General features: G+C 43.6%; 2 protein-coding genes across 6 annotated transcripts in view; one reads left to right on the forward strand and one right to left on the reverse strand.

Moving 5' to 3' along the window:
• Positions 1–4,461, reverse strand: part of LOC109909602 (ATP-dependent zinc metalloprotease YME1L1) — a 28,167-nt gene extending 23,706 nt beyond the window's left edge. The window contains exons 1-7 of one of the 2 annotated variants that reach the window (XM_031796872.1): positions 4,273–4,461; positions 3,045–3,179; positions 1,856–2,054; positions 1,615–1,716; positions 1,260–1,366; positions 693–846; positions 245–328 (exon numbers count right to left, since the gene is read on the reverse strand). In XM_031796872.1, coding sequence (XP_031652732.1) covers positions 245–328; positions 693–846; positions 1,260–1,366; positions 1,615–1,716; positions 1,856–2,054; positions 3,045–3,179; positions 4,273–4,305 — 814 coding nt within the window. In that variant the 5' untranslated portion in view covers positions 4,306–4,461. Of the gene's footprint in view, positions 1–220; positions 329–692; positions 847–1,259; positions 1,367–1,614; positions 1,717–1,855; positions 2,055–3,044; positions 3,180–4,272 lie in introns of both variants that reach the window. The other variant, XM_031796871.1, reaches the window with a different exon arrangement.
• A 208-nt stretch (positions 4,462–4,669) lies between these two features.
• On the forward strand, positions 4,670–13,338 carry LOC109909759 (serine/threonine-protein kinase greatwall-like). 4 transcript variants are annotated; one of them, XM_031796868.1, is made up of 14 exons: positions 4,832–5,237; positions 5,455–5,592; positions 5,704–5,843; positions 5,947–6,035; positions 6,310–6,416; positions 6,581–6,740; positions 7,227–7,393; positions 7,500–8,663; positions 8,805–8,946; positions 9,573–9,593; positions 11,607–11,720; positions 11,996–12,097; positions 12,262–12,415; positions 12,555–12,696. In XM_031796868.1, the coding sequence occupies exons 1-14, from the start codon at positions 5,046–5,048 to the stop codon at positions 12,595–12,597; spliced, it is 2,733 nt and encodes a 910-aa protein (XP_031652728.1). In that variant the 5' UTR covers positions 4,832–5,045; the 3' UTR covers positions 12,598–12,696. The 4 variants fall into 4 exon arrangements, with proteins under 4 accessions (XP_020364366.1, XP_031652729.1, XP_031652728.1 ...); XM_031796869.1 differs by lacking the exon at positions 9,573–9,593 and having other exon boundaries at positions 4,724–5,237; XM_031796870.1 differs by having other exon boundaries at positions 4,833–5,237; positions 12,262–13,338.
• Positions 13,339–19,893: the final 6,555 nt, after the last annotated feature.

Below are 19,893 nucleotides of genomic sequence, written 5' to 3' on the forward strand. Positions count from 1 at the left end.
ACTATTCAATCATTCATTGTTAAAATGACCATAGGTGGAGTTTCTAATAAATACTATCGTGGACCAGCGCCTGGGCAGCTAGGGGTCGGGCAGCTGGCTGATAATTGATCATAAAGCATGATCAGTGGAATAGCAGCCAATTCAACAATTGCTCTTGATGAAAAAGCACAACCCCAATGTGATGATTCATGCAAACGTAAGAATTCAATAGAACACAAACCAGCATCAGAAAAGGACCCTTTACCCGAAAGAAACGGGCTTCTTGACAGGCCATAGATTCCCACAACGAGGAGGACCAATAGAATCAGCCTGGTCCTCCTTAGCGAGTCTGTCAATGGAAAGATAGAAATGAGTTACTGAAACATAAGAGATTAAGTTCAACTCAACAGTGCCACCTTGTGGACACTTGGTGGAACTGCTAGTGGTGCCCATGGGCTTAGTGGTTCACTGTAATTGGCAGTCATGACTGACTTCAAGGAGGAACAAATCTGTTACAAGCTGGGGCAGGGTTTCACTTTAAAAATGTTTCTTAATGGTGACTAACACCATTCCTTTAAAGATTCTTTACTGACTTGTTTAGTTAAATAAAAGTTCAATACAGTTATTTTTATGTTGCTTCCTGTTAGTCACTCTAGGAAGGGAATATGCTGAGTGATTAAGATGCCATATATGAAGAAAGTTGTGTGACGTGCCGTGTGTCCTCTGAGTGAAGGCCTGGGACCTCATGAAGCCCTCGGTGAAACCAGACTTGAAGGCATCTTGTTGGTCACCTTGCAGGTTCTTCTGTTTTACCACGTGATCCAGACTCTGTGCCTCTGGGGACTTGTCAGGTCTCATGAGGAGACCCTGTGACAGAGGGGGTGTGGGGGGTGAAATAATGAGAGAGAGAGAGCGCACAATGTATGTGTGTCAGCAGGTGAGAGAAAGAGAGGGAGGAGAAAGCAAGATGTTGAACATGAAAATGAGATGAATGGGCCTAGCCAGAGTCAAGACATTAAAAAAACAGCCCTTTCCACACGAGGGGTCAAAAAACTAAACAGTGTGTGAAGAATCACCACTATAGCATAAAGAACAACAGAAAAAGGGGGTTGGGTCACAATTTTAACAACACGTGCCAATCTTCACGTTTGAAGGGGAAATTCTGGTAAACTTCAGGACAACAAAACAGATCCAATGAGTTCATTGACCGCATGCCAAACTATGTCTGTCCAAGAAGGGGATTTGTGGAGTACTGATTGCATAGTGTAACACTTCCTGACCTTCATGAATGCTGAAGTGTAACCCTCTGGTTCTGCCAGCCCCTGGTGACCAGACTCCACGCGTCTGCTCTTCCTCAGAGTCTTGAAGCCTCGGTTCTGGACCCTTACTGAAGGAGAAGGGGGGGGGGGGGGGGGTCGCCAAATACAATACTATTCATTTCACTATGTTATGTCATAGGACTTGTGAGTGGGCGCCTGGTGTCGGTGGAGATTTCACTTTAGGACCAATGGAATTCTCTCAAATAGTTGATAATTTTACCATGGTGAATTCCCTATCTTCACTTGAGGGTCACTGGGCACATTCCACAGATGAGGACCACAGATGACACTAAATAAACCAGGTATGGTTCCTTACCAGGCCAGTATTGGAGCTCTGAACAGATGGTGTGTAGAGGACTCTGGTTTGGTCTGTGGAACATTGGCGAGCCAAAAACACCAAACCTTCTGTTTGACAACCCTATAGAAACAAATACACACGTCAACTGAAGACTATCACAAATACACACATGCAAAAAATAACTGCGTGGTATCATTTTACTACAAATATACACCCTGAAACAAAAACACAGATTCAGCAAATAAAACTACGTCCTCACCATGTTTGTTTTGTAAGAAAGAGTCCGCAGAGACGTGGGACGTCCTCCATATTGAAGCAGCTGGGCCCTCCTCTGAACCCGGTGAGGGCAGTAACCTGTTCACCAGCTCATCCAGCTGACCCACCCTCAGGTCTGATAAGCCCAGGTCCCGGAGGTTCACGGTGGGCTGACTCACCCTTTGTTCTGATAGACCCAGGTCCTGAAGGTTCACAGTGGGAACAGGAAGTCAGTATGAAGGACACATCAACTGTAATAATGAGCAAGCGTTAGCCTGGTCCCAGATCGGTTTGTGACCAATTCACAGCCACAGGGGTTTCCCCTAGGGGAGGGGTTGCCGACCAGTCTGGTTTAGCTAAGCTTGCCGTACAATCATTTAATAGTTAGTGGAATTTAAAGAGAGAGGAGTGGTCAAATATAGCAATGCAGTGTGAGTTTGGCTAGCTATGCAAGTCAGGCTCAGTATGAAATGATGTGCTGCTGCTGCAATTGTAAAAGGGAATCTACAACCTAACTGCTATTATCTTGTAGGAGCCCAAACATCTGCAAATACATTTGACTCCAGTGGCCATGATCTCTAGCCAATTGATGAGCAATAACAACACGTACACATTAGAGAGCTGCGAGTGACAATACACACCTGCAATAATGTAACTTATGCTCAGTGTCCATGGCACATGATATCGCTGTGTTTAGACAACAACACTCTCCCTAACCACAACAAAGACATGTCTGCTTGGGGAGCTGTGCCTAGTCCGATAGACCTGGTGGCCCTGCACACAACAGGATTCCCATAGTTCCAATGTTATATGTTAGTCAGTACAAAGTCGCACTGGGGCTCCTAAGGACAGTGGATGGGGTGGAGGCAGTTGATGCAAGCTATGGCTCTAAAAGGTAGACACAGCTTGTGTACATTGAGGCTTGTCCAGTCTGAGGGAGAACTGCAGTGTTGTGTCAGGAATAAGCCTTGGCTATGAGAAGAGGAATCGCTGATAACAAATGTACCACCTATGATTGCCATTAAGTAGGCTAATCTTACAGGGGAGAGTCTAACGGGACTTTTCTGACCAGCATCCCATTGACCGCCAGACTAGCCAAAATCTATAACTTGACCCTTACCTTAAATCGAACCAATTTGAAAATGAAATATGGGTTTGCATGTAAGCCACACCCCCTTAGTGTGTTATCGTACCTCTGTGAGCAACAGGTCCTGCTCTGGTGTGACATATGTCTGCAGGCTCTGGACAGAAGCTGTGGCTGTGGAGCTGGCTGAGTTCTTCAGGGAATGGAGGGCATTGATGAGTTGGCCAATGAGTTGACTCGTTACCTAAGAAGAGTCAAGTGGCAACAGAGATGGACAAATTGGAAATTCATGACATGCATGATGTGTGTAATGTTGGCATATATTGTTCTGATAAACAACATTGCATGAGGGATAATGATTTGTTTATTTTATTTTTTTAACCTTTATTTTACTAGACAAGTCAGTTAAGAACAAATTCTTATTTTCAATGACGGCCTAGGAACAGTGGGTTAACTGCTTGTTCAGGGGCAGAACGACAGATTTGTACCTTGTCAGCTCAGGGATATGAACTTGCAACCTTTCGGTTACTAGTCCAACGCTCTAACGACTAGGCTACCCTGCCTGGGTCTAGGTGACCAGCCTACGATATTTCTTTCACTGTGCAATTTACAGCAGATTTGTGAGGCACCCGGGCTAGGGCACTGGTGAGGGAAGGTCATTTGAGTTCAACTTGTAAATATCTTCTAATGAGATCAAAGGCATTACAAGTCCCTGCCATATAGTTACTGGTGTGAAGAGTTGCTTCTAACGTTATGTACTGGCACTGGCCAGGTTTGACATTGGGGGGGGGGGGGGGGGACACATTCATTTCTCCTATGTTACCATTTAAAAGCAGCCGTCCTCATGCCATTGATTGACAGTATTCATTGATATTGTCATTCACAGGCAGGTGTAAAAAAAAATCAAGCAATACTTTTTTTTATCGCGATAGCTCGATTATATAACTGACTGATATGGTATGACATAACCAATTCGTCAGCTAGTTTGGTTAGTTACCCTCATTTATAACTAGCTAGCATCAAATGAACTTAACTGTCAAAAAAAATGTCGCTGTGGTGTTAGTATGAACAGACAACTAACGTTAGGAAATACTGAGATTGAGAAATACGTAACATTACCTACAGTAACTAGTTAACTAAATAAGCTTGATAACAAGAACTAGCTAACAATATTTATGGCTAGATAAATACTTTATAAACAGCTAGCTAGTTATAAAATGTGTTGTCTCGTATATCTAAACGTTAATTAGCCAGCGCTTTGGAGCAGCTAGGTTACATCAGTCACCTAGATAGGTTATTAAGCAGCTATCCGATCCTGGCTTAGTGTCTTTATTTACCTGTGGCTGGAGCGACGCCGAGAAGGACAACATTATCACAGCAACTTGAGGGTTAGTATGTGAAGACAGACCCTCAATGTTACTGATTATACCAACTCCTCCTGGGCACAGTCCTTTTGTTGTTGTTTTTTTCTCTCTTGTTACTAAACTGTTACTTTCGTGAAAATGGCTTCTTCCTGAAAGGTCAACATCAACGTGACTTCTGGAAGAAATTACTACCGGTTTGAACACGATTATTTTTCTTCGCTACACTTCTCTAGTTACTTCTCCAATATTTGTGTTTGTTTTTTTTGTACAAATAATTTGGTTTACCACGTTGTTGTCAAACATTTGTAAACGAGTTGATTTTACTTTTTACAAAATATGCGTTAATGTTGATGCCTGGAATAGGTGTCCTACCTATTGCCTGATTCAATTCATGAACCAGAGTTGCTCTAGTAAAAATATTGATGTTCCAAAACGTCAATTATATTTATTGATTAATTTCTAACTTTCTTATTTTGTATAATATTAATTTTAAGTGTTCATATTCTTGACTGGTCAAACGTTTTCGTATAGGCACTCTCTTTGGCCACGAATAGCGTCCTATCTCTATCTCTGGGAGCGGATTTGAAATTTAAAACAAACTTGTCTGTCAGGTTAGTGAAAAGGGAGCAAATAGCTGTTACATTTCAAAGTATCTCAATGGTAACCTTAACTAGTTTAATTGCATGCGCGATTTTATTTAAATTAAACTCAGGATGTGTGTCCCCTGAGAAGTTAAAGTTAGCTGTATGACCGATTTGCTCCCAGTTATGGATGCGGGTGAAACACAGCCCACTTCTTGTGCAGATAGGAAGTTATCCGATATCCTAAGGCCTGCCTCAATCGATGACTTTGTTGTTTTGAAGCCCATCAGCCGTGGTGCCTTTGGAAAGGTTTACCTTGCACGGAAGAAATGTAATCCACGATTATATGCAATCAAGGCAAGTCATCAACGGTTTTCCCACTACTATGAACCTCCTCCACAGCTGACATTTCAAATTCGTGTGTGTGGGGTAAACCACCAGTAACAGCTGATCATGTGAAGGAATTGGAAATAATGTTCAACTTAAAAAAAAAAAAAGGTTTTATATAATGGAAATGCCTAACTTGACATTTTGAGGATAATGACACTTTAATTCGCTGAAAACTTTTCTCCAGGTGGTGAAGAAATCTGACATGCATGACAAAAATTTGTCAGGTCAGATGAAGGCAGAGAGAGACGCATTGGCCCTCAGCAAAAGTCCCTTTGTCGTACACCTCTTCTACTGTCTCCAAACAGCAACAAACGTGTATTTGGTATGTGTGTCGTTCCCCCCCCCCCCCCCTCCCCCCAAAAAGATCAATGACAACAGTGACTTGTCAATATCCTAACATTGGTATATTGCCTCTGTACGTGTTTATGCACAGGTGATGGAATACCTAATTGGAGGAGATGTGAAATCCCTTCTTCACACCTACGGGTATTTTGATGAGGATATGTCAGTGAAATACATTTCAGAGGTGGCACGTGCTTTAGACTACCTCCATCGCCATGGAATCATCCACAGGTACTTTTATGACTCTCCATCTTCAAGAAATGTGTGGTATAAAAAAAAATGTAAAATCACATTTTAGTATGATTTGAGTTTTGTATTCTGTTCAATCATTTAGGGACCTGAAACCGGACAATATGCTTGTATCTAATGAAGGTCACATCAAGCTTACAGACTTTGGCCTCTCCAAAGTCAAGCTTGACAGAGGTATGTGCATAAACTGTAACACACATTAAACATTTTAATTATTTAGCACACACTCTTATTCAGAGCGACTTACAGCAGAAATTAGGGTTAAATGCCTTGCTCAAGGGCACATTGACAGATTTTTCACCTAGTCGGCTCAGAATTTTTAACCATTGAACTTTCAGTTACTGGTCCAACACTCTTAACTGCTAGGCTACCTGCTGCCTAAACCAAAGCATACACCCCCATCCACTTACAGGCTTTAGTTTTACATTTGAATTCCTTTTCTACCCAGAATTGAGTCTTGCCGATATCTTGACAACCCCATCTTTGGCAAAGCCTAGACAGGATTATTTCCGCACCCCTGGTCAAGTCCTGTCTTTGATCAGCTCTCTTGGACTTGTAAGTAAAGTTAAGTTCATTGCATTTAAGTATGTAATGTAATTCATAGATGATACAACATTGAGGATAGTAAATGTGATATGATTGGTTTGTGCAGATACAGTACATTCTTTCCCATTGACATATTAAATATTCATTCTGTGCTTTCATCCCATCAAACACAGAACACACCAGCAGGGGAGAGCATGCGTCGCAGCAGCGCCTCGGCTGTGTTCAGCCCTATGTCCTGTGGGAAAACTGATCAGCGGAAAAACTCGCTCTGTTCACCCTTGAGGAGACGGATGGAATATCTGCGTTCCCCTGTCTTGCATAGCCAGACTTTGGGTATGTCTCTTCAAATCATACTTTATTAGTCACCATCTGCCAAATACAACAGTAGACCTTACAGGGAAATGTTTACGTACGAGCCCCTAACTAACAATGCAGTTTAAAAAAAAAATGTGAATAAGAAATAAAAGTAACAAGTAATTAAAGAGCATCAGTAAAATAACAATAGTGAGATTGTATACAGGGGGGTACCGGTACAGAGTTAATGTCTGGGAGCACCGGTTAGTTGAGGGGAAACGCAAATAGTCTGGGTAGCCATTTGATGAGATGTTCAGGAGTCTTATGGCTTGGGGGTAGAACCTGTTTAGAAGCCTCTTGGACATTGAGCTCCGGCAGAGCAAGCAGAGAGAATTCTACCTCTGTAAATGACCATGTGTTTCAGTTAAAAAAATAAATCTTTAACCAGATCTGTAATCAAACCTGTCTAGAGAGGGTGGGTTCCTCAAACTGTTTCTAATCAGTCTTCCTTTTTTGTTTTGTCAGGACCCGACAGCTTTGTGTTCAGCCCAAATGCGTTGACCAAGAGCCTGACTCCCAGGCTGCTTAAGTCCAAAAGGAGGTTTGACACAATGAGCAGCAGCCAATCATGCCTCTTCCCCTCCACCACGGACTCCGAGGGAGGTGTCAGCCCACTATGGGAGGTAGAGCAGGTCAGAAGCCAGCAGGAAATACAATTGCGTTCATTTCAATCATATCTACCTCTGTATTTGTGGGTCAATAGAAGACGTTATTATTGTTTTCGGTTTGCTTTTCTAGAAGGAGAGGGAGAACTTCCTGCACCTATATGGTAGGAATACCAGCGGACCAACAAAAGGAAAGTCGACCTCTGATATGCGAATGCAGCGTCGGGACTCTGCTCTGGCGTCGTTAGACAACTTAGACCTACGTGGACAGCTCCACCGAGAACCCAGTACTGGTGAACTGTCCAGGAAGGCCAAAGAGGAACCTCTTGCTTGGAAGAGGCTTCAGTTTAACGAGGTAGCGCAGTCTACCCCACCCCAGAAGCCTGATCTCTCTCAACCAATCAGAGGCTATGTTTCTGGAGTTGAAGGTCACTGTGCCACCGAAGGTAAACCAAAGGAAGGCCATGTTGTGTTAACCTCAGCAGGAAAGAGAGTGTTTGAGGAGGTGGAGAGAAGTTCTGAACAGTTGGAATCCCTTTCCAAGAAGAGCGACTCAGCGTACCAGAGGTGTTATGGCGTCCCAGATATTGCTTTGAAGAATCGCACTGGTCTAACAGGGGTGTTTGCAAATGTCCATTTGGAGGTGTTTGGATCTGAGGGTCAAGAGACTTCTGAAGGCCAGGCCACTAAACTTTCCAGTCCCATCGCTTTGGCTAAAAACCTCCTGTGTGAGTTGGACGGACCAGCAGAGGGGGTCTTCATCGAAGGCACGTCATTTGGTGAAGACCACGAGCTGAGCAGGAGCCTGTGCGCAAACTCTAAGGGGTCGGCTCATGAAATGTCCATCGACAACAGCCCAACCCCAAAGAGGTCGGCTCAAAGTGCCAAAGAGGGGCATTGGGCATTGTCCGAGCTAGACGATAGACCATATGACCCAGTAATATCACCCAGTACCCCACTCCTTCCTCAGCCACCCATCTTCACTAGTACAGGAACGGCAAGGCCGGGCAACGGGCTCACCCTGAGAGGAGGAGAATCCAAATGCTCCTTCCTCGACCGAGTCCCTGAGCTGCACCCCAGGGTGGCCATGTCACCCTCGTTCCTCAAGCCCAGGAACGCGGTGGCCTTCCGGAGCTACTGCAGCTCCATCTACCGCTCCAACATGTCGGGGAGCTCACGCCTCAGCCTGGGCTCAGCGGAGGCCATGGATATGGCCACCTCAACCTCCTACCACAGTATGCCCTCTGCTGTCACACCGGTCCAGAACAGACCCAGCTCCAACAACTCCCTCGATCAGGTAGATGCACAGTCAAAATCCAGGGGTGGAGGTTACTGGGCTAAGTTGAAAATGTAGGACCTAAATATAGCTTCAGAGAACATACATTACACATAACACATGTTTTATCAGTTATTGTTTCCATTTCTTTCCTAATTTAAGACCCCACAGTCGTCGACCACCTCCCACACTCCGTTCAGAACCCCTAAGAGTGTCCGACGTGGTCCTGTACCCGTGGAGGGAGTACCGATTTTAGGCACCCCAGATTACCTTGCCCCAGAGCTGCTATTGGGGAAACCACATGGTAAGAGTTGACACATTTCTTGTTTGAGATGTAAAAACATTTCTGAATGTGTCCCAGTCATATTTAAGGCTAGAACTACCTTTCTAAGTGTTCTGATATTTCTAGCTTGGCGTTGTATTTTTATGATCACATAGTTACAGTATTTCACCTTTTAATGTGTATAGTATTGCTTACTAGGTGTTGTCCAATCAATTTTGTAACTACTTCCTCTTCAAATTAGGCTCTAATTGGAAAAAGTGTTCAATAGAGGACATTGTATTATTTCTTTGAACTCCCTGACGAAGGCCACGCAGCGAAAAATGCGTCGTATTTTTAAAACTTTGTTTCTATTGAACATGCCATACAAATAAATAAAGGCATTTTTACTGAATTATATGAAGAGTGCCTTGGTCCTCCTTCCTTTTTGATGACCAATTCACCCCTTTTTACCAAAGAGCACCGTCTGTCTACTAAAATATGTACTATTGTGTACCTTAGTAGCGCTTCCCTTCCTTCTCTTTCTGAATGTGTGTTGGTATAACTGCTGTCATCCTCTTCACAACTTTACATGAAGGTAAAAATATCTGTTGGAAAAATCAACAGTTCAGCCATTTTTTTTTAACAGGAATTATTTTTTTTCTTATAAGTTTCAGGATATTGTAAATGTGGTAAGTTGTTCATAACCTTGCTAACGTTGCAAAGGGGGAATGGGAATGGGAATGGGAATGCATGTGTTCTCAGCTTCGCTGTGTTGCATTCACGGTCTGCTACCAGAGGAAATGGCTGCTTGATTCAAAATGCCATGGATGGGTTTCAAAATGCTACTAATTGGTTCCCAATTGTACTTCCTGTTTCCTGAAAATGATGTAATTGCGGCCCTCAATTCGGGCCGTTCCTGCATGTGTGCATTCCTGCATTTACAGGAACCCCTCTTTATACTGCTATTGGTCCACAATCAAGGCTGTATCTCATTCGGTGTTGATTGGGTGAGTCCCATAGGGCGTCGTCCGGGTTTGGCCATTGTAGGGCGTCATTGTAAATAATAACTGACTTGCCAAGTTAAATAAATGTTTAATGATGGCCTAGGACTCCGGTACACAGGTGATAGCGCTCCAGTACAGTAGGTGGCGCTAATGTACCATAACGTTGGATGCCAACCGCCAATAAACCTCACAGAAGAAGCGGGGGAAACGACGGTAGCTAGCTAGCTAGGAAACCGGTAGACAGCGTCTTTCTCCCCCCTTTTTAAATACTCATAATACTTTTTATCTCCTGTGTGTGTGGGGGGGGGGGGGGGGGGGGGTCCTGCTTATTCAGGAATCTCCAAATGCAGGAACACCCCCGAATTGCGTGTCGCAATCACACACTATTGTCTGCTTCTGAGCCTCTGTATTGGGTTTGGAGCCGTGTTGGGATTAAAAGGAGGGAAATTGTAACAGGGAAGCCATTTTCAGTGCATGGTGTTGAGGATTCTAAATGGGGTCTTTAATGTTTTAAGGTGGAGGATGAACATTGATTGGGGCGGCAGGGTAGCCTAGTGGTTAGAGCGTTGGACTAGTAACCGGAAGGTTGCAAGTTCAAACCCCCGAGCTGACAAGGTACAAATCTGTCGTTCTGCCCCTGAACAGGCAGTTAACCCACTGTTCCTAGGCCGTCATTGAAAATAAGAATTTGTTCTTAACTGACTTCCCTAGTTAAATAAAGGTAAAATAAATAAAATTTAAAAAATTGGTGACCACTCGATGGGCCTAATTTTTAAAGGCGTATTTTCAAGCTGATGTAAGTTGTTCATACATTGATATGGGTTTTGTCCAGGAATATGTTTGGTGCTAACAAGGGTTAGGTAGATTACTTTCTAAATGTAAATCTGTTACAGTTAGTAGTTACCCGTCCCAAATTGTAATCACTAATGTAACTTTTGGATCACTCAAACTCGGTAATGTAATCTGATTACTTTTTTAGATTACTTTCCCCTTAAGAGGCGTTAGAAGAAGACAAAAGTGAATGTTACCAATTGAATGACATCTATTGCAGGATAAATCAATGTTCAAATTTACAAAGCTGGTCATTATATGGATGTTAAATTTGTACTTTATGGGTTGGTTATGTAGGATTCTTCTAACCCATCGTTTTCTACTACATTTAATCTTATTATTATTATTATTATTATTATTATTATATATCTTTACATTAAAAACCAAAGTCTATCAGAATTCCAGTCATTCCTATAAATGTTACACCCCTTGATCTTCAAGAACAGGACTTGGAAATATGGAAGTATAGTTTGGCCAAATTGTTTTACCTGAGCATGACACCCCAAAACTAAGGACTTATTAGCCATCGTACATCAGCTGATATCTCAAAGTGCTATACAGAAACCCAGCCTAAAACCCCCAACAGCAAGCAATGCAGGTGTAGAAGCACTGTGGCTAGGAAAAACTCCCTGCATTGAAACACTAAGCCTAATGTTGTCCACTTGTTTCAGTTCCTGCTTCCACTGCTGTAGAATAGAGGCCAAACAGGACAATAGCACAGTGACACTGCCGTGATGGTACCTGAGACGAGTGTGTGACTAATCTCCGTTAAACCCCGAACCCCCAAAAAATAGTGGGTAATTTGATAAAATATGTTAATGTACGGATTAATATGTGACCTACTGTCTCTATTGCCCACCCCCTAAGACTGCATGGTGGACTGGTGGGCCCTGGGTGTGTGTCTGTTTGAGTTCCTTACCGGTGTGCCCCCCTTCAACGATGAAACCCCTCAGCTTGTCTTCCAGAATATTCTCAACAGAGGTACTTTTCTTGCAATGCCACTTGTCTTTTCTTACTAACACTGACTTTTCTTATCGCTGCTTTATTGAGAAAAGATTTGACTTCACTGTGATGGTTGTCTAACCTAGCTAGTTTATCTTAATGCACTAACTGTAAATCATTCTGTCAATCAATGACTAAAATGTAAATCATTATCTGTTTTATGTTTTCAGTGTAACATGCAAAATAAAATCGTGCATTTTAAAATGAAATACATTTTCTATCACCCAATATTTTATTTGTATGTTTAATCTCAGATATTCCATGGCCCGATGGTGAGGAGGAGCTATCCCACAATTCCCATAATGCCATAGAGATTTTACTCACCGTGGACATGAACAAACGGGCTGGTTTCAAAGGTATGGGTTTGGTTTGACCAGTTTAAACAGTGATGATACCATTCCATTTGAAATGGACCATTTGGGTGTATAATGATTCCGTTTGGAAATGGACCATTTGGGTGTATAATGATTCCATTTCTTTTGCTGCTACAACCATATTTGTTTTTTTGTTTCTGCATCAGAACTTCGGAGCCACACTCTGTTTGCGGGTTTGGACTGGGATAACCTTCAGAACCAGACCATGCCCTTCATCCCTCAGCCGGAGGACGAAACGGACACGTCCTACTTTGACGCAAGAAACACTGTGCAGCACCTCGTGATGTCTGGCTTCAGTCTGTAGGTTTGTTCTCCAGGGTTGGGGTCCATTTGGAAAGTACACTGAAATTCCAATTCTCTTCAAATGAAAATGTGTGTGCGTGTGTATATATATGTTTATTGTTTAATATTTGTACTTTCTGTCTTTTCATCCACGTAGCACCACTGCTCTTCTATGCACTACTATGATGGACTTCTTTTAATTTTACTTTTATTTAACTCTGGCAAGTCAGTTAAGAACAAATTCTTTTTTTTTTAATGACAGCCTACCGGGGAACAGTGGGTTAAACTGCCTTGTTCAGGGGCAGAATGACAGATTTTTTTTACCTTGTTGGGGATTCGATCTCGCAACCTTTCGGTTACTAGTCCAATGCTCTAACCACTAGGCTACCCTGCCACCTCTACACTCTAACCACTAGGCTACCCTGCCACCTCTACACTCTAACCACTAGGCTACCCTGCCACCTCTACACTCTAACCACTAGGCTACCCTGCTACCTCTACACTCTAACCACTAGACTACCTGCCACCTCTACACTCCAACCACTAGACTACCCTACCACCTCTACACTCTAACCACTAGGCTACCCTGCTACCTCTACACTCTAACCACTAGGCTACCCTGCCACCCTGCCACCTCTACACTCTAACCACTAGGCTACCCTGCCACCTCTACACTCTAACCACTAGGCTACCCTGCCACCTCTACACTCTAACCACTAGGCTACCCTGCCACCTCTACACTCTAACCACTAGGCTACCCTGCCACCTCTACACTCTAACCACTAGGCTACCTGCCGGCCCCTTCTTCATGCTGCAGGTTATATACATCTGTATGCGTACTCTTCACAAAAATGTGTAGATTTCTTCTTTTTCACTTTTTAAAATGTGTATTTATTTTACATGTTATAAATACAAATAAAACCGTTGTGTGATCAAGTGTATTTTTCTTCTTCTGTGATACACAAAATATAAAATGAAGGAAGAAGAACACAAACATTCTGAAGGAGGAAGGTCTTGAAAAGATGGTTTAAATGTTTTGTATTTCGGTTAGTAGTTTCAAAAGTAGCACTAGAACCAAACTGGGTCCCTGAAAATTGTGCACAATTCTGTACAACTTCATCCATTTTGTATGTTATTTTACATCTTGCAATTCGTGTGTGTCTGTGTGTATGTGGACACCCCTTCAAATTAGTGGATTTGGCTATTTCAGCCACACCCGTTGCTGACAGGTGTATAAATTCGAGCACACGGCCATGCAATCTCCATAGACAAACATTGGCAGTAGAATGGCCTTACTGAAGAGCTCAGTGACTTTCAACGTGGCACCGTCATAGGATGCCACCTTTGCAACAAGTCACTTAGCCAAATTTCTGCCCTGCTAGAGCTGCCCCCGATCAACTGTAAGTGCTGATATTGTGAAGTGGAAACGTCTTGGAGCAACAATGGCTCAGCTGCAAAGTGGTAGGCCACACAAGCTCACAGAACAGGACCGCTGAAGCGCGTAGTGTGTAAATATTGTCTGTTCTTGATTGCAACACTCACTACCGTGTTCCAAACTGCTGGAAGCAACGTCAGCCCAAGAACTTCGTTGGGAGCTTCATGAAATAGGTTCCCTTGGCCGAGCAGCCGCACATAAGACCAAGATGCCAAGCGTCAGCTGGAGAAGTGGAAACACGTTCTCTGGAGTGATGAATCACGCTTCACCATCTGGCAGTCCAACGGACAAATCTGGGTTTAGCGGATACCAGGAGAAAGCTACCTGCCCCAAAGCTTAGTGCCTACTGTAATGTTTGGTGGAGGTGGAATAATGGTCTGGGATCTTTTTCATGGTTTGGGCTAGGTCCCTTAGTTTCAGTGAAGGGAAATCTTAATGCTACAGCATACAATAACATTCTAGATGATTCTGTGCTTCCAACTTCGTGGCAGTTTGGGGAATGCCTTTTTATTCTTTCAGCATGACAATGCCCACGTGCACAAAGTGAGGTTCATACAGATGGTTTGTCGAGCTCGGTGTGGAAGAACTTGACTGGCCTGCACAGAGCCCTGACCTCAACCCCATTGAACACCTTTGGAATGAATTGGAACGCCGACTGCGAACCAGGCCTAATCGCCCATCATCATTGCCCTACCTCACTATTGCTCTTTTTAATCAGGGAGTCACATTGAGATTAAAAATCAATTTTTTACAAGAACCCTGTATATTTTATAATAAAACACACATGTGTATAAAACACATCAAATAAACATATTTAATAAAAGCATGTGGCTGAATGGAAGCAAGTCCCCTCAGCAATGTTCCAACATCTAGTGGAAAGCCTTCCCAGAAGAGTGGAGGCTGTTATAGCAGCAATGTTCCAACATCTAGTGGAAAGCCTTCCCAGAAGAGTGGAGGCTGTTATAGCAGCAATGTACCAACATCTAGTGGAAAGCCTTCCCAGAAGAGTGGAGGCTGTTATAGCAGCAATGTTCCAACATCTAGTGGAAAGCCTTCCCAGAAGAGTGGAGGCTGTTATAGCAGCAATGTTCCAACATCTAGTGGAAAGCCTTCCCAGAAGAGTGGAGGCTGTTATAGCAGCAATGTTCCAACATCTAGTGGAAAGCCTTCCCAGAAGAGTGGAGGCTGTTATAGCAGCAATGTTCCAACATCTAGTGGAAAGCCTTCCCAGAAGAGTGGAGGCTGTTATAGCAGCAATGTTCCAACATCTAGTGGAAAGCCTTCCCAGAAGAGTGGAGGCTGTTATAGCAGCAATGTTCCAACATCTAGTGGAAAGCCTTCCCAGAAGAGTAGAGGCTGTTATAGCAGCAATGTTCCAACATCTAGTGGAAAGCCTTCCCAGAAGAGTGGAGGCTGTTATAGCAGCAATGTTCCAACATCTAGTGGAAAGCCTTCCCAGAAGAGTGGAGGCTGTTATAGCAGCAATGTTCCAACATCTAGTGGAAAGCCTTCCCAGAAGAGTAGAGGCTGGTTGTAGCAGCAATGTTCCAACATCTAGTGGAAAGCCTTCCCAGAAGAGTGGAGGCTGTTATAGCAGCAATGTTCCAACATCTAGTGGAAAGCCTTCCCAGAAGAGTGGAGGCTGTTATAGCAGCAATGTTCCAACATCTAGTGGAAAGCCTTCCCAGAAGAGTGGAGGCTGTTATAGCAGCAATGTTCCAACATCTAGTGGAAAGCCTTCCCAGAAGAGTGGAGGCTGTTATAGCAGCAATGTTCCAACATCTAGTGGAAAGCCTTCCCAGAAGAGTGGAGGCTGTTATAGCAGCAATGTTCCAACATCTAGTGGAAAGCCTTCCCAGAAGAGTGGAGGCTGTTATAGCAGCAATGTTCCAACATCTAGTGGGAAGCCTTCCCAGAAGAGTGGAGGCTGTTATAGCAGCAATGTTCCAACATCTAGTGGAAAGCCTTCCCAGAAGAGTGGAGGCTGTTATAGCAGCAATGTTCCAACATCTAGTGGAAAGCCTTCCCAGAAGAGTGGAGGCTGTTATAGCAGCAATGTTCCAACATCTAGTGGAAAGCCTTCCCAGAAGAGTGGAGGCTGTTATAGCAGCAATGTTCCAACATCTAGTGGAAAGCCTTCCCAGAAGAGTGGAGGCTGTTATAGCAGCAATGTTCCAACATCTAGTGGAAAGCCTTCCCAGAAGAGTGGAGGCTGTTATAGCAGCAATGTTCCAACATCTAGTGGAAAGCCTTCCCAGAAGAGTGGAGGCTGTTATAGCAGCAATGTTCCAACATCTAGTGGAAAGCCTTCCCAGAAGAGTGGAGGCTGTTATAGCAGCAATGTTCCAACATCTAGTGGAAAGCCTTCCCAGAAGAGTGGAGGCTGTTATAGCAGCAATGTTCCAACATCTAGTGGAAAGCCTTCCCAGAAGAGTGGAGGCTGTTATAGCAGCAATGTTCCAACATCTAGTGGAAAGCCTTCCCAGAAGAGTGGAGGCTGTTATAGCAGCAATGTTCCAACATCTAGTGAAAAGCCTTCCCAGAAGAGTGGAGGCTGTTATAGCAGCAATGTTCCAACATCTAGTGGAAAGTCTTCCCAGAAGAGTGGAAGCTGTTATAGCAGCAAAGGGGGGGACCAACTCTATATTAATGCCCATGATTTTGGAATGAGAAGGTCAATGAGCAGGTGTCCACATACTTTTAGTAACTTAGTGTATGTTATAAATTCCAATTTGTAAAATATGTTACGAATTTGTATGTTCACATCCCATTCTATCTCTAAGTGATTGTGGTCAGATCTGTGTGTGTTGTGAATCCCAATAAGAGGAATTTGTATTACGTTTTTAAAAAAAGAAGACAAATCTTAATTAAAACTTTATTCAATTTATACTAAACAAGAATATAAAACACAACGTGACATTTTCAACGATTTTACTGCGTTACAGTTCATAAGAGAATTAATAAATTGAAATAAATTAATTCGGCCCTAATCTATGGATTTCACATGCAGTGGCAGGGGAGCAGCCATGGGAGGGCATAGGCCCACCCACTGGGTTGCCAGGCCCAGCCAATTACAATGAGTTATTCCCCACGAAAGGGCTTTATTACAGACAGAAATACTCAGTTTCATCAGCTGTCAGGGTGGCTGGTGCATGATGAGGTGAAGATGCCTGATGTGGAGGTCCTGGGCTGGCATGGTTACACGTGGTCTGCGGTTGTTTAGGCCGGTTGGACGTGCTGCCAAATTCTCTAAAACAATGTTGGAGGCGGCTTATGGTAGAAAAATGAACATGCAAATCTCTGGTGCTGCTGTCAGCATGCCAATCGCACGCTCCCTCAACTTGAGAACTTGACTAGGCAAGCCAGTTAAGAACAAAATCTTATTTTCAATGACAGCCTAGGAACAGTGGGTTAACTGCCTGTTCAGGGGCAGAACGACAGATTTGTACCTTGTCAGCTCGGGGACTCGAACTTGCAACCTTTCGGTTACTAGTCCAACGCTCTAACCACTAGGCTACCCTGCCGCCCCGCACATCTATGGCATTGTGTTGTGTGACAAACCTACACATTTTAGAGTGGCCTTTTATTGACCCCCAGCACAAGGTGCACCTGTGTAATGATCATGCTGTTTAATCATATTCTTGATATGCCACACCTGTCAGGTGGATGGATTATCTTGGCGAAGGAGAAATGCTCACTTAACACTTAACAGGGATGTCAACAAATTTGTGCACAACATTTGAGATAAATTAGCTTTTTGTGCTTATGGAACATTTCTGGGATCTTTAATTTCATGAAACATGAAAAATGTGACCAACACTTTTTACACGTTGCATTTATATATTTGTTTAGTATATTCTCAATCACATGCAAACAACAATCTAAGGCAGAAAAGGAGAGAAATAAGCATATTTAGTAGAAAGTTTAACAAATCAATGGCTGTGAAAATATCAACTCTATTGCAAATGTACATTGTATGATACCTACATTATTTTGATATTTATTCATATACTACATCAATACATTAGAAAGCAATTAAAATATTGCACTTTTGTCAATATAATGTTCTTATCTGGTCTGTACAACTATTATTGTATATAATTTACACTAAATTAACCAACCTCCATTCCATAGAAAGCATTCAAAACACATGTTAGAAGCCAAACATAACCATTGTCAGTCAGACCTCCATGGACAATGTTCCTTTACAAAAAAAAAATAAATAACACATTGCTACATTAAAACACACGCTATCGTTCAAAAGTTTGTGGTCACTTAGAAATGTCCTTGTTTTTGAAAGAAAAGCAACAAAAAAAAATGTCCATTAAAATAACATTAAATTGATCAGAAATTAATGTTGTACATGACTATTGGAGCTGGAAACGGTTGATTTTTAATGGAATATCTACATAGGCGTACAGAGACCCATTATCAGCAACCATCACTCCTGTGTTCCAATGGCATGTTGTCTTAACTAATCCAAGTTTATATTTTTAAAAGGATAATTGATCATTAGAAAACCCTTTTGCAATTATGTTAGCACAGCTGAAAACTGTTCTGATTAAATAAGCAATAAACCTGACCTTCTGTAGACTAGTTGAGTATCTGGAGCATCAGCAATTGTGGGTTCGATTACAGGCTCAAAATGGCCAGAAACAAAGATCTTTCTTCGAAAATGTGTCAATCTATTGTTGTTCTGAGAAATTAAGGCTATTCCATGCGAGAAATTGCCAAGAAACTGAGGATCTCGTACAACGCTGTGTACTACTCCCTCCACAGAAAAGCACAAACTGGCTCTAACTAGAATAGAAAGAGGAGTGGGAGGCTCCGGTGCACAACTGAGCAAGAGGACAAGTAGTTTAAGAAACAGACGCCTCACAAGTCCTCAACTGGCAGCTTCATTAAATAGTACCTGCAAAACACCAGTCTCAACGTCAACAGTGAAGAGGTGACTCCGGGATGCTGGCCTTCTAGGCAGAGTTCCTCTGTCCAGTCTCAACGTCAACAGTGAAGAGGCGACTCCAGGATGCTGGCCTTCTAGGCAGAGTTGCAAAGAAAAAGCCATATCTCAGACTGGCCAATAAAAATAAACGATTAAGATGGACAAAAGAACACAGACACTGGACAGGGGAAGATTGGATAAAAAGTGTTATGGACAGACGAATCTAAGTTTTGAGTAGTTCGGATCACAAAGAAGAACATTTGTGAGAAGCAGAAAAAATGAAAAGATGCTGGAGGAGTGTTTGATGCCATCTGTGAAGCATGGTGGAGGCAATGTGGTGGTCTGGGGGGGCTTTGGTGGAGGCAATGTGATGGTCTGGGGGGCTTTGGTGGAGGCAATGTGATGGTCTGGGGGGGCTTTGGTGGAGGCAATGTGATGGTCTGGGGGGGGGCTTTGGTGGAGGCAATGTGATGGTCTGGGGGGCTTTGGTGGAGGCAATGTGATGGTCTGGGGGGCTTTGGTGGAGGCAATGTGATGGTCTGGGGGGGCTTTGGTGGAGGCAATGTGATGGTCTGGGGGGCTTTGGTGGAGGCAATGTGATGGTCTGGGGGGCTTTGGTGGAGGCAATGTGATGGTCTGGGGGGCTTTGGTGGAGGCAATGTGATGGTCTGGGGGGCTTTGGTGGAGGCAATGTGATGGTCTGGGGGGGCTTTGGTGGAGGCAATGTGATGGTCTGGGGGGCTTTGGTGGAGGCAATGTGATGGTCTGGGGGGCTTTGGTGGAGGCAATGTGATGGTCTGGGGGGCTTTGGTGGAGGCAATGTGATGGTCTGGGGGGCTTTGGTGGAGGCAATGTGATGGTCTGGGGGGGCTTTGGTGGAGGCAATGTGATGGTCTGGGGGGCATGGTGGAGGCAATGTGGTGGTCTGGGGGGGGCTTTGCTGGTGGCAATGTGAAGGTCTGGGGGGGGGCTTTGGTGGAGGCAATGTGATGGTCTGGGGGGGCTTTGGTGGTGGCAATGTGATGGTCTGGGGGGGGCTTTGGTGGAGGCAATGTGATGGTCTGGGGGGGCTTTGGTGGTGGCAATGTGATGGTCTGGGGGGGCTTTGGTGGAGGCAAT

Source organism: Oncorhynchus kisutch, linkage group LG18, assembly GCF_002021735.2.
Source record: "Oncorhynchus kisutch isolate 150728-3 linkage group LG18, Okis_V2, whole genome shotgun sequence".
Classification (NCBI taxonomy): domain Eukaryota; kingdom Metazoa; phylum Chordata; class Actinopteri; order Salmoniformes; family Salmonidae; genus Oncorhynchus; species Oncorhynchus kisutch.

Bases quoted from the DNA above. Each gene is read 5' to 3' on its own strand.
- LOC109909759 (XM_031796868.1), top strand. From the start codon at position 5,046: ATGACCGATTTGCTCCCAGTTATGGATGCGGGTGAAACACAGCCCACT. The intron at 5,844-5,946 runs GTACTTTTATGA...TCAATCATTTAG, and splicing joins CGCCATGGAATCATCCACAG to GGACCTGAAACCGGACAATA. The intron at 12,098-12,261 runs GTATGGGTTTGG...TTTCTGCATCAG, and splicing joins CAAACGGGCTGGTTTCAAAG to AACTTCGGAGCCACACTCTG.